Source organism: Geotrypetes seraphini, chromosome 1 (genome assembly GCF_902459505.1).
Source record: "Geotrypetes seraphini chromosome 1, aGeoSer1.1, whole genome shotgun sequence".
NCBI classification, from domain to species: Eukaryota; Metazoa; Chordata; class Amphibia; order Gymnophiona; family Dermophiidae; genus Geotrypetes; species Geotrypetes seraphini.
The window spans coordinates 336,999,676-337,014,302 of NC_047084.1; the positions used below are offsets into that span (position 1 = coordinate 336,999,676).

Below are 14,627 nucleotides of genomic sequence, written 5' to 3' on the forward strand. Positions count from 1 at the left end.
CACCCTGTTTGTTGATGTAGTACATCGCAACCTGATTGTCTGTGCACAACAGAAGGACCTGAGGAAAGAGAAGGTGTTGAAAGGCCTTGAGGGCGTAAAACATCGCTCTGAGTTCCAGGAAATTGATTTGATGCTTCTTTTCCTGGGCTGACCAAAGACCCTGAGTCTGGAACTCGTTCAAGTGAGCTCCCCATGCGTACAGAGAGGCGTCGGTGGTGATGACTAGTTGATGAGGAGGCTGATGGAACAGAAGACCTCTGGATAGATTTGAGGATACCAACCACCATTGCAGAGACTGACGAAGAGATGATGTCACAGATATGTGTCGTGAGCAAGAGTCCGACGCTTGGGACCACTGGGTCGCAAGGGTCCATTGAGGAGTGCGCAGGTGAAGACGGGCATGAGGTGTGACATGAACTGTGGATGCCATGTGTCCCAAGAGCACCATCATTTGTCTTGCTGAGATGGACGGCAGAGGAAGTACCTGGTGACATAGAGACTGAAGGGTCTGAAGCCGATTGGATGGCAGGAAAGCTCTCATGAGGAGTGTGTCCAGGATCGCTCCAATGAATTGAAGTCTCTGAGTGGGAATGATATGAGATTTGGGTAGATTGATCTCGAATCCCAGAAGTTGCAGAAACTGGATGGTTTGGTTGGTGGCCAGAAGGACCGCTTGGGCAGAAGTGTCTTTGATCAACCAATCGTCCAGGTAAGGAAATACCTGCAGGTGGTGAGAGCGCAGAAAAGCCGCCACCACAATGAGACATTTGGTGAATACCCTTGGAGATGAGGCAAGACCGAAGGGCAGCACCTTGTACTGGTAATGACAATGATTGATCATGAATCGGAGATATGGTCTTGAGGTTACATTGATCGGTATGTGAGTGTAAGCCTCTTTGAGATCGAGGGAGCATAGCCAGTCGTTTTGATTTAGAAGGGGATAAAGTATGGCTAAAGAAAGCATCTTGAATTTTTCTTTTACTAGATGAATGTTGAGATCGCGAAGGTCCAGGATGGGTCTGAGATCTCCTGTCTTTTTGGGAACTAGAAAGTAACGGGAGTAGAATCCCTGCCCCTTTTGATCTAGAGGAACTTCCTCTATAGCGTTCAGAAGGAGGAGGGATTGGACCTCCTGAATAAGGAGGGCTGATTGAGGACTGTTCAAAGCAGACTCTTTTGGCAGGCTTTGAGGTGGGAGAGTCTGAAAGTTGAGAGAGTAGCCGTGGCGGATGATGTTGAGGACCCATTGGTCCGAAGTGATTACTTCCCACCGGCTGAAGAACAGAGAAAGTCGACCTCCTATTGGTTGAGGCAGGAGAACAGGAACAGGGATACTGGCTATACTGCGGAGAAAGAAGTCAAAAGGGCTGTGACTTCTGCTGAGGAGGTTGTTTCGCAGGTTGCTGCTGTTGCTGCTGTCGGGGAGGCTGACGTTGCTGTTGCCTCTGACGTCGAGGTTGTTGAGCAGTGGTAGGCAATGGACGGGCTGTGAAACGGCGTTGATAAGCCGATTGCTGCCTGTATGGTCTCGGTGGAGGAGGCTTCTTTTTATTCTTGAGCAGGGTATCCCAGCGCGTCTCATGAGCCGAGAGCTTTTGGGTGGTAGAGTCCATGGAATCCCCAAAGAGCTCATCCCCTAGGCATGGGGCGTTGGCTAACCGATCTTGATGGTTAACATCAAGCTCGGATACCCGAAGCCAGGCCAAACGGCGCATAGCCACCGACATAGCTGTCGCTCTGGATGTAAGTTCAAAGGTGTCATATATGGACCTAACCATAAACTTACGAAGTTGGAATAGAGACGACAAGCAGGAGTGAAAAGATGGATGTTTTCTTGAAGGAAGATACTTCTCGAAGGAAGCCATGGTGGTAAGGAGATGCTTTAAATAAAAAGAAAAATGAAAAGCATAATTACTAGCTCTATTTGCTAACATAGCGTTTTGGTAGAGCCTCTTACCGAATTTATCCATGGCCCTTCCTTCTCTGCCAGGAGGGACAGATGCATATACACTGGCTCCTGAAGTCTTTTTAAGGGTGGATTCGACAAATAAGGATTCGTGTGGAAGGTGAGGCTTGTCGAACCCAGGAATGGGAATTACCTTGTATAGAGAATCCAGTTTACGTGGGGCCCCTGGAACAGTTAAAGGAGTCTCTAAATTTTTATAGAAAGTTTCCCTCAAGATGTCATGAAGGGGAAGCTTCAAAAATTCCTTTGGAGGCTGATCAAAATCAAGGGCATCCAAAAAAGCTTTAGACTTTTTGGATTCAGCCTCCAAAGGAATGGACAAAGACTCACACATCTCTTTCAAGAAATTGGAGAAAGAGGAAGTGGTCTGCTTGGAGGATGGGTCAGGGAGAGCCGAATCCTCCTCCTCTGAGGAACATTCTCCTTCAGAAAGAAAGGGTTCCTCTGAGTCCCCCCACAGATCAGGGTCTCTGACATGGGAAGAATGGTCCCGAGACTCAGGTGTCGATGTTTGCATGTGTCGGGTTTTGCGTACCGACTTACCCGACCTCATCGATACCGAGTCAGGCGATGTTATCGGTCGCACCGGTGCCGAAGTCTGTACCGATTGATGGTGAGCTGTCGGCTCCGGTGCAAGGACTGGCATCGATACCGATGAAGTTAGGTGAAGCGGTACCGAGACAGTAGAAGCAGGTAAAACAGGTTCGACAACCGTACCGACACGGGTTGATGTACAACCGGTACCGATGGCTCGGGTGCGGACTGGCACCGGAAGGTTCTGGTGTCATTATAGCAGGAAGGAGTCGTTCTAATTGCTCCTTAAGCTGCACATGAAGGATGGCCGTAATGCGGTCATCGAGGGATGGCACCGGTACCTGCTTTCTTCTATCTGCGGTACCTGCGGTGCCGCTCTACGCCCCGGAGATGAGGAGCCCGATGTCGAGGGACTCACCTCAATAGGGGCGGAGCGCTTCCGCTGGCGTCTAACCGGCGGCAGGACTGGGCTCACTGCACTCGAGGCCGGAAGACGTTCCAGCGGGGAAGGCTTCTTAGCCGGCTTACCTGACTGTTGGGATGCCGGTGTGGAATCACGCGGCGTCGAAGACGAGGGTGCCGACTGAAGCGGTGCCGAAGCCGGAGATCGAAGGAACGGGGTCGGACATCTCGGCACCGAATAACAACGCTGTTGAATTAAGCGATTTTTTAATGTTCTTTTCTTTAAAGGTAGCACAGCGGGGTGCAAGAAGAGGCCTGATGCTCAGGACCCAAACACTGCAAGCACCAGTTGTGTGGGTCCGTGAGAGATATAGGCCTAGCACACCGCTGGCACTTTTTAAAAACCCGGTTGAGGGGTGCATGAAAGGGAAAACGGCTTCCGCCAAATCGAAGGCCGAGGCTTCGATGGTGGCAGAGGCCCCGCCGGGGAAAAACCGAAATTGAAGAAAAAAGAAGTTTTTTTTTTTTTTTATACCAAAATAAAAGTAAAGTAATAAAAGAAAGTAATAAAGTCAAAAGTTACGCGAGCGGGAAGGCAAGTTATAAAAAAATTTCAACAGCCGTTGAAAACGCGTCTTCTTAGCTCCGCGGAAACTAAGAAACTGAGGGACCGCGCGCCTCTGTCGGGCGGGAAGGCACTCGCGCGTGCGCGGTGCGGCCGAGCTAGAACTTTCTAAAAGTTCTTAGAGTGAGATCACTCTAAAATTGTACCGTACCGGGGCTCCGTCGGTGCCGTCACCCATCAGTCAAGAATAGCTGCCTGCTTGTCCTGGGATAAAGAACACGCTCACCGAATACTGCGTCCCGATGCGTGTGAACATTCACACAGTAGTGTCTGACAAAGGAATGCAGAGAAGACCAAACTGCAGCCTTGCAAATATCCATTGGAGGCACTAAAGAAGACTCAGCCCAAGAAGCTGCTTAACCCCGAGTGGAATGAGCCTTGAGAAATTCAGGAACAGGCTTTTTCTGAAGAAGATAAGCGGAAGCAATAGTCTCCTTGATCCAGCGCGCAATGGTAGCCTTGGAAGCGCCATCCCCCTTACGAGGACCTGCTAGAAGTACAAAGAGATGATCTGATTTCCTAATTTCCTGGGTCCTCAGCACATAAGAGCAAAGGACCTAACTGACATCCAACTTGCGCAATTGTTTCTGCTCAGAAGAACCTGCCCTATCACCCAACACTGGGAGGACTACTGACTGATTAACATGAAAAGTAGAAACTACCTTTGGAAGAAAGGCAGGAACATGCCGCAACACAACTCACTCCCTAGAGAACTCCAGGAAGGGAGACTTACAAGAGAAAGCCTGCAGCTCAGAAACATGTCTAGCAGAAGTAATATCCACCAAGAAGACCACTTTAAGGGTAAGGTCCTTCAACGAGCAGGCACCCAAAAGCTCAAAAAGGTAAGCGCACCAGCATGGACAAGACCAGATTAAGATCCCAAGATGGAACCAACGGTCGCACGGGAGGCTTAGACAATTTGGCCGCCCGCAAGAAGTGAACGACATCAGGAATGGCAGTCAAAAGCTGACCTTGTAACAATCCATGAAAGGCTGACAAGGCCGCAAGCTGAACCCGGAGAGAAGATCAAGCCAGGCCAACCTGCAAGAACTCTAAGATGTTACACAGGGAAGTGAGAAGAGACCACTCCTCAAATATACACCAAACCCATACATAAGCCCGAGAAGTGGAAAAGTCTCCGAGACCCCCAAGAGGGTTAAGATCACTTAATCGAAATATCCCTTCTTACCTAGGCGGTCCCTTTCAATGAGCCAAGTCGTAAGATACAAGGGACCCAGATCGAACATTGGAATGTGGCCCATGAGACAGATCGGTCGAGAGAGGCAGAGGATCCGCCACCAAGATGCCTCACCCAGTCCGCGTACCACGGATGCCTGGGCCAATCCAGAGCCACAAGACTCACTAGGCCTGGATGTCGAACAATGTGGAGAAGAACTCTGCCCACTAATGGCCACAGAGGGAACACATACAACAGATCCTACATTGGTCATGGTTGAACCAGAGCCTGACCATCTCAGCGCCAACTGAAGATGCGGGATGTTCTGACATTAATACTCGTGGCCATCAGGTCAATGAGGGACTGACCCCAAGACTGCACTATTAGCTGAAAGGCTGCATGGCTTAGACACCACTCTCCGGTATCTAGGGTGTGACGACTCAGAAAGTCTGCTTGCACATTCTCCACGCCTGCTTTGGTGGGAGGCCGAGATATCCTGAAGATGAGACTCTGCCCAGAATATGAGCAGAGCCGCCTCCTGCGCTACCAAAACACTGTTGATGCCCCCCTGATGATTGACATAGGCCACCGCCTTGTTGCAATTTGCTTATCTGGGCCTCTGGGAGGAAGACCTTCCCCAAGGAGGTGTCGAACAGAACTCCTAGATACTCCAGGCGCTGAGAGGGGGGCCAACTGACTCTTGGAAAGGTTGACAACCCATCCCAATGACTGCAGAAAATCCACCACCCGAGTCATGACCCGAGTGCTCTCCTGCAATGACTTTGCTCGAATCAACCAGTCATCCAGGCAGGGATGAACTAGAATGCATTCTTTGCGCAATGCCACCGTTTGATGACCACCAGAACAGACTCTACTGCTCTCAAAGCTGGAAGCTTTACCGGTATCAGTGGCCAGGCTGCCATCTGAGGCAACTCTACAAAAATGGGGGGGAGGTGGAGGAAGGACCTGCCGGGTTTGACACCCCCGAGGTCGGACGGATCCCAAACAGGACCCGTCCAAGCTCCGTCCGGCACTAAAAGGGGAACCAGGAGTCCTAAAACAAATTCCAACACCCTTACAGAGGGAGCCAGATTTTTCCTACCTCTACCTGCTGGAGACTGAGAAAGACTGGGTAGGCAAGGGAGAGCCTCAGCTAATATACTACAACCCAGTTTTGGTCTCAGTCTCCATCTGCTGGTCACAGTGAGATATAACCCATCAGTAAAGAACTATACCGGTCTATCAGGTAGAACAGAAAGCACAGCTACTTACCGTAACAGGTGTTATCCAGGGACAGCAGGCAGATATTCTCTACATGTGGGTGATGTTATCTACGGAGCCTCCTAACATACGTTCTCGCAAGCAGACCTTGCTTGAAGATATTTAAGCTTGCGAGTGGACTGCACATAGTGCGAGTGCCCCTCCCGCCTGACCTAGGGCATGCGTCTCCTAAGCGTAGCCTCAGTTCAGATAGCTAGCAAAGAAGCCAACCCGGGGAGGTGGGTGGGTTGCGAGAATATCTGCCTGCTGTCCCTGGATAACACCTGTTACAGTAAGTAACTGTGCTTTATCCCAGGACAAGCAGGCAGCATATTCTCTACATGTGGGAGACCTCCAAGCTAACCAGAAAGGGATGGAGGGAGAGTTGGCAAGTTAGGAGAACAGATTTTGCAAAACTGACTGGCCAAAATGGCCATCACACCTGGAAAAAGCATCCAGACAGTAGTGAGAGGTGAACGTATGAACCGAGGACCAAGTGGCAGCCTTGCAGATTTCCTCAATCGGAGTCGAGTGGAGGAAAGCAACAGACGCCACCATCGCTCTGACCTTGTGGCCAGTGACTCGACCTGGCAGGGAGAGACCAGCCTAAGCGTAACAGAAAGAGATACAAGCGCTGACCAGTTAGAAATGCCGGCTTAGAAACAGATTGCCCCAAGCGATTAGGATTGAAAGAGATGAACAGCTGGGGAGCAGTACGATGAGGAACAGTGCACTTCAAGTTGAAGTCCAGCGCAGCGCTTATAGTCAAGGGAATGCAGAGCCACTTCTCCAAGATGAGAATGGGGCTTTGGGAAAAACACAGGAAGAACAATGATTGGTTGATGTGAAAATCCGAAACAACCTTAGGCAAGAATTTAGATGGGTACAGAGAACCACCTTATCTTGTTGGAAGACAGTGAAAGGCGGGTCCGCCACCAAGCCTGAAGCTCACTGTCCACGACGGACAGAATTAAGGGCAATAAGAAGACACAACCTTGCCAAGTGAGAAAGTTCAAGTGAGCACCACGCCGAGCGGCTTAAAGGGAGGCTCCATCAATGAGCAAGGACCACGTTGAGATCCCAAACCACAGGAGCAGGTTTAAGGGGCGGATGAACGTGAAAAAGGCCCTTCATGAAGTGGGAAACCACAGGATGAACAGAGAGAGGTTTTCCATCAATCGGCTGATGAAAAGAAGCAATGGCATTGAGGTGGACTCGAATCGATGAGGACTTGAGTCCAGCGCCAGATAAGTGCAACAGATAATCCAGGACAGAAGACAAGGGTCCTGGTGCAGCTGAGCACACCAAGAAGAAAACCGGGTCCACTTCTGATGGTAACATTGGCGAGTGGACTCCTTCCGAGAGATCTCCAGGACATCCAGCACAGACTGGGAGAACTGGAACGAGGGCATTAAGTCCTTGAGGAACCAAGCTGTAAGTGTAGAGACTGCAGGTTGGGATGAAGAGATCCCCGACTCTGCGTAAGCAGAGAAGGAAAAACAGGCAGAAGAAGAGGCTCCCTGGAACTGAGCTGCAACAGGAGGGAGAACCAGAGCTGTCGGGGGCCACGAGAGTTAATCAGAATCATGGTGGTGTGCGTGGACTTGAGCATGAGGAGAGTCTTCAGAATCAGCGGGGAATGGAGGAAACGTATACAGAAACAGGTTCATCCAATCCAGAAGGAAGGCATCCACCTCGATCCTGTGAGGGGTGTAGACCCTGAGCAGAAGCGGGTGTAACTTGTGATTGAGGGGGGACACGAACAGATCAACATCCGGAGTCCCCCAACAAGCAAACACCTGACGCAGGGTCAAGGAATGGAGAGACTCATTTCGTGAGGCTGCAGCAGATGACTCAACTTATCTGCCAGGCAATTTTGCTGGCCCTGAATGTAAGAGTGCTTGAAGAAAAAATGTTGTGGCGGATGGCCCAATCCCAGAGCCGCATCGCCTCCTGGCACAGGAACAGGGACCACCGTGCCCCCTTGTTTGTTGATATAATACATGGCGACCTGGTTGTCCATGTGAACCAGCACCACACGGTCCCGCGAAGCAGGTGACAAAAAGCTTCAGAGCGAGGAAAACGCCCAAAATTCTAGCAGATTGATGTGACAAAGGCGGTCGGCACTGGACCAAAGACCCTGAGTGAGAAGACCGTCCAGATGTGCCCCCAAAGCATAGGGCCGACGAGTCCGTCGTGAGGACCTTCTGTGGAGGAGGAGCATGAAACAGAAAACCTCTGGAAAGATTGGAAGAGAGCATCCACTAGCGGAAAGACCTGCTTCAACAAAGGAGTCACGACAATGAGTCGAGAGACAGGATCCCGATCCTGGTTCCAATTGGGATGCCAGGGTCCACTGAGGGATTCGAAGGTGAAGTCTGGCAAAAGGAGTCACGTGAACTGTGGAGGCCATGTGGCCGAGAAGGACCATCATGAGCCGAGCTGGGACCGAGGATAGGAAGGCTACCCGTTGACACAAACGAACAAGGGCCTCCTGATGAAGCCGAGGCAAGAAAGAGCGGAGGCGAACCGTGTTCAGGACCGCTCCGATAAACTCGATAAAAAAAACCCAAGAAGAGGAGTGCAAAAAGGACTACAGGGTGAAACTGAAAGAAACCAAGAGAGAGATACGTCTGGCGAAAGCACAGGCGGAAGAACAAATGGCTAAAAATGTAAAAAAAGGAGACAAAAATTTTTCAGATATATTAGTGAAAGGAGGAAGATGAAAAATGGAATTGCTAAACTAAAAGATAATGGGAACCGATATGTGGAGAGTGATGAGGAAAAAAGCAAATGTGCTAAACAAATACTTCTGTTCTGTGTTCACAGAAGAAAAATCCTGGAGAAGGACCGAGATTGTCTGGCAAAGTTACACGAGAAAATGGAGTGGATTCTGCGCCGTTCACGGAGGAAAGTGTTTATGAGCAACCTGAAAAAATTGAAGGTGGACAAAGCAATGGGACCAGACAGGATACTATGGGAGCTCAGAGAGGTTCTGGCAAGTCCTATTAAAGACTTGTTCAACAAATCTCTGGAGACGGGAGTGGTTCCTGGGGATTGGAGGAGAGCGGATGTGGTACCTATTCACAAAAGTGGTCACAGGGACGAAGCAGGAAACTACAGGCCGGTGAACCTCACTTCAGTTTGTTGGAAAAATAATGGAAGTGTTGCTGAAAGAAAGGATAGTGTACTTCCTTTAATCTAATGGGTTACAGGATCTGAGGCAACATGGCCTTACAAAAGGTAAATCGTGCCAAACAAACCCGATTTAATTTTTTGATTGGGTGACCAGAGAGCTGGATCAAGGACATATGCTATATGTAATTTACTTAGACTTCTGCAAAGCCTTTGATACAGTTCCTCATAGGAGACTGTTGAACAAACTTGAAGGGCTGAAGTTAGGACCCAAAGTGGTGAACTGGGTTAGAAACTGGCTGTCGGACAGACGCCAGAGGGTGGTGGTTAATGGAAGTCGCTCGGAGGAAGGAAAAGGTGAGTAGTGGAGTCCCTCAGGGTTTGGTGCTGGGGGCCGATCCTGTTCAATAAGTTTGTGAGTAATATTGCTGAAGGTTTAGAAGGAAAAGTGTGCCTTTTTGCAGATGATACCAAGATTTGTAACAGAGTAGACACCGAAGAGGTAGTGGAAAATATGAAAAAGGATCTGCAAAAGTTAGAGGAATGGTGTAATGCCTGGCAACTAAGAATTCAATGCAAATAAATGCAGAGTAATGCATTTGGGGATTAATAATCGGAAGGAACTATATATGCTGGGAGGTGAGAAGCTGATATGTACGGATGGGGAGAGGGATCTTGGGATGATAGTGTCCGAAGATCTAAAGGCCAAAAAACAGTGACAAGGCAGTGGCTGCTGCCAGAAGGATGCTGGGCTGTATAAAGAGAGGTGTAGCCAGTAGAAGGAAGAAGATGTTGATGCCCCTGTACAGGTTATTGGTAAGGCCCCACTTGGAGTATTGTGTTCAGTTTTGGAGACCGTATCTGGCGAAGGACATAAGAAGACTTGAGGCGGTCCAGAGGAGGGCGACGAAAATGATAGGAGGCTTGTGCTAGAAGACGTATGAGGAGAGACTGGAAGCCCTGAATATGTATACCCTAGAGGAAAGGAGGGACAGGGGAGATATGATTCAGACGTTCAAATACTTGAAGGGTATTAACGTAGAACAAAATATTTTCCAGAGAAAGGAAAATGGTAAAACCAGAGGACATAATTTGAGGTTGAGGGGTGGTAGATTCAAAGGCAATATTAGGAAGTTCTACTTTACGGAGAGGGGTGGTGGATGCCTGGAATGCGCTCCCGAGAGAGGTGGTGGAGAGTAAAAACTGTGACTGAGTTCAAAGAAGCGTGGGATGAACACAGAGGATCTAGAATCAGAAAATAATATTAAATATTGAACTAAGGCCAGTACTGGGCAGACTTGCACGGTCTGTGTTTGTGTATGGCCATTTGGTGGGGGATGGGCTGGGGAGGGCTTCAGTGGCTGGGATGGTGTAGATGGGGCTAGAGTAGGTTTTAACGGAGATTTCGGCAGTTGGAACCCAAGCACAGTACCAGGTAGAGCTTTGGATTCTTGCCCAGAAATAGCTAAGAAAAAAAATTTAAAAATTTAAATTGAATCAGGTGGGCAGACTGGATGGACCATTCAGGGTTTTTATCTGCTGTCATCTACTATGTTACTATGTTATGACTGAGACGGACAGAGGTGAGACTAGGGAAAGTTCACCTCGAATCCGAGACTCTGAAGGAGTAAAATAGTTTTATTCGTCGCTCGCAGAACCTCCAGGCAAGAGGACGCTTTGATCAACCAGTTGTCGAGGTAGGGATACACCTGCAGCCCTCGGAGACGCAGGGCCGCTGCCAGCCACTACCAGGCATTTCATGAAAACCCTTGGGTGAGGCCGCTAGGCCGAAGGGTAGAACACGATATTGGAGGTGGAGATCCCCCACCCGGAATCTCAGATACCGGCGAGAGGCCAGATGAATCGGAATGTGCGTGTAAGCCTCCTTGAGGTCCAACGAGCACAGCCATTCCCCCTCATCCATCAGGGGATACAACGTAGGAACGGTGAGCATTCTGAACTTTTCCTTGACCAGAAACTTGGTCAGAGTCCTGAGGTCCAGGATTGGACGTAGATCATCCCGTCTTCTTGGGAACCAGAAAATAGCGGGAATAAAACCTCGTATTCCACTGATCCGGAGGAACCTCCTCGACCGCCCGGAGGCGAAGGAGGGCCTGAGCTTCCCGTAGAAGAAGAGGCAGTTGAGACCTGGCAGAAGAAAACTCTCTTGGCGGAAAGTCCGGGGGTACGCAACTGAAGTGAAGAGAGTACCCTTCCCAGACAATGGAAAAACACCCAATTGTAAGACTTTCCCACTGAGGATAGAAAATGATGGAGACAACCCCCGGATGGGAAGGGAGGAAGGCTCCAGAGGGAAGGGAGCCGGCTGGCTCATACAGGAATTGTCAAAAAGATGGCCCAGGCTTTGCCGAGCCGGCGGCTGGGCTTTAGCAGGACGCTGCTGCTGCGGCTGCTTCGAAGGTGGGCGAGAAACAATAGGAGTCAATTTTTGCGGATACCGCCAAGGAGGAATTTTGTACGGCCGAGCCGGAGGAGTCTTCGGCTTAAGCCGCACTAGAGAGGCAAAAGACCGTTCATTGGCTCTGAGAGGCGCTTAGTGGTTGCCTCAATGGAATCATCAAAGAGCTCATGCCCACACAAGGGAGATTGGCCAGACGATCCTGGAGGTTGGGGTCCATATCCACAATCCTGAGCAAGGCGAGGGCGACACATGGGCGATCGCAAAGGCCGTGACCCTCGAGGACAACTCGAAGGTGTCGTAAGTCGCCTGAAACATATAGAGGCGGAGCTGGGAGAGCGTCTCCTAGAGAAGTCGGAACTCCTGACACTGAGAAGCCGGCACGTCCACCTGGAACGAGTGGAGGGCGTCCACACAGAACCTGAGATAGGACATGAAGGTAAAATTATAGTTGAGGACACGGTTCACCATCATTGGGTTTTGATAAAGACGGCGCCCAAACTTGTCCATCATACGTCCCTCCCGGCCCGGAGGGACCGCGGCGTACACCTTTGAGGGATTGGATTTTTTTAAGGAAGACTCTCCCACCAAGAATTGGTGGGAAAGCTGAGAGTTTTCAAACCCCTTGACCGGGATCGTCTGGTAACGGGACTCCATTTTGGAGGGAATGGCAGTAACCGCATAAGGCGTCTCCAGGTTCCGTAGAAATGTCTGTCGGAGAACCTGATGCAGCGGCAAGAGCAGCGCCTTACGGGGCGGGTGAGTAACACCCATCTCCGCCAGGTATTCCTGGGCATAACGGGACTCAGACTGGAGATCCAGTTGCAGGGCCTTACCTATATCAGAAATAAAACGAGTAAAGGAGTTTCAAGAAGAAGACTCGTCCTTCTGAGGCGACCCAGAGCGAGATCTGGGGGCAGCAGAGAAAGAGGGGGAGACTTCCCTCGAATAATATGCAGGAGCCTCGGAGTCTCGGGAACGAGAGACCGAGGAGGCGATGAAGAACGGCCCCATGGAAGGCGAGTTGGGGAGGACTCGTGCGTCCGAGGCACCAGCTTGCGGAGCCTCAGTGAAGATGGGGCAAACGAAAACTCCCCTGCAGGCCTCGAGGAAAACCCCTGGAAGCAGCCGCCCACCTCATCAGGGAAATCGAATCAGATTCCAACTCCGAGGCTAGCACAGGCCCTGCGGGTCTCGCGGTCGGAGACCTGCCTCGAAGGGGTGGAGAAGACTGCAGCTTTTTAGAAGAAGCAAGCCTCGACGAGGCAGAGGGCGAAGAACGGGCCCCCTTCTGGACCCCGAAAAGTCACATGCCCTGAATCCGGGACGAAGAATCACTCGAGGGCAGTCTGCGAGTCTTGTGAGTACGGCCCTGAGATACGACAGAAGAACGCCCAGGCTGGTCAGACTGGGACTGAGTCGAGACCAGGACCAGTTGACTCACAACCGAGGAAATCTGTGTAGTAAGGATAGCCTTAAGCATGTCCTTGAACATAGGCACCAAGACCTAAGGATGTTGGGTCGGAGGTGCAGCAGTGCGCTCCTTCGGGGGCGACCTCAAGGAAGAGTATTCCCTACGTAAGGAGGCACGCTTTGAATGAAGTCTCGAAGAGGCCGATGAGGTGGCACTCACATGAGACTCCGAGGTAGGTTTCTTTGCTGGCACACCTGAGGAAGAAAGAGGAGACTTACCCGAGGCCAGTGTAGCAGGAGGGGCCGAGGTCGAAACCTTCGAGGCCGAGGATTTCAAGGCCGAGGCACCCAACGACGGGGGCGAGCCCAAGCTCGAGGCCTGTCCCGCAAGATCCATCGGGCCAAACAATTGGAGAATCTTGGCCACCCTCTGATGAAGAGCCCGCGGTTGCAAGGTCGCACAACGTGGGCAAGACTCGGCACGGTGATCCGCACCCAGGCACGCCACATACCAACGATGGGGATCGGTGATGGAGATCACCCGGTTGCACTTGGTGCAGTTTTTAAACCGGTACAAGGCCGGGACATAAGAAAAAATACAGCCGTGGCCCCGCGAGGCCAGGCGGCCTGAGCAAGACAGGCAACACGGTCAAAAAGACACGAAGTGAAAACCAAATACGCGAGCACAGCGACTCCCCCGAAAAAAGCAAGCTGCGGTGCAAAGATGCACAACGAATGCGCGCGAAGCAAGGGAGCAGAGCTTCTGGCTCTGCGGAAAACTTATAACTGAGGCCACGCTGAGGAGACGCATGCCCTAGGTCGGGCGGGAGGGACACTCGCGCATACGCGGTCCACTCGCAAGCTTGAAGATCTTCAAGCAAGTCTGCTTGCGAGAACATCCGCTAGGGGGCTCCGTAGATGACGTCACCCACATGTAGAGAATATGCTGCCTGCTTGTCCTGGGATAATATATAATTTAAACACATCATAATACTGTTATATGCCACAAAACCTTAAGCACTGTTGTATTAAAGACATCACACAAGAATATCAGGGTCACATGCAAAAGTCTAAGGGTACAGAGGAGACTCAATGATACTTACATGCTGTCTTGGAAAGTGCTGAAATCATCAACTTGTGTGCCAAAAACAAGGTAAGCCAGTTGAGCATACGCCAGAAATATAATGAAAAACATAATGGCAAAGCCCATGATGTCTTTGGCACAGCGAGACATGGTAGTAGATAACTGGCTCGTGGTCCTGTTGAAGCTAACAAACTTAAAAAGCTGTGGAAAAAAATTATGGAGTCAGAAAGAGAAGTATGTTGCATTAAACTAACATGGGAAAACAAACCCTTTTTTGTACATTTACACTGCTCTCTCTTGAACATGACTACCATATGAATTACCTAAATTCCTTTAACTGATCATAAACTGGTATTACCAATTCCCCGTCTTACATGTCTGGAATCCACCAGACCTTCCGGATTTTTCTTCACAGCCCCAACATTATGGAATTCTCTTCCGAAACACATTCATAATTAATTTCAACTTAAGTTTAAATCTGCTATCAAAACATGGCTATTTAATCAGGCATTTCCAGAATGATGAGACGACACTCGGTTTTGTGTTTTGCCTATCCATGTTATCCTTTCCCCTCTTGTGTTTCCTTTTGCCTTCCGGATTGGTTTATTAACT

The 14,627-nt window shown here is 50.1% G+C and overlaps 1 protein-coding gene across 1 annotated transcript in view; it reads right to left on the reverse strand.

The window, feature by feature from the left end:
* Positions 1-14,627, reverse strand: part of PKD2 (polycystin 2, transient receptor potential cation channel) — a 149,107-nt gene that overhangs the window by 64,070 nt on the left and 70,410 nt on the right. The window contains 1 exon segment of the mRNA XM_033959554.1: positions 14,035-14,216. Coding sequence (XP_033815445.1) covers positions 14,035-14,216 — 182 coding nt within the window.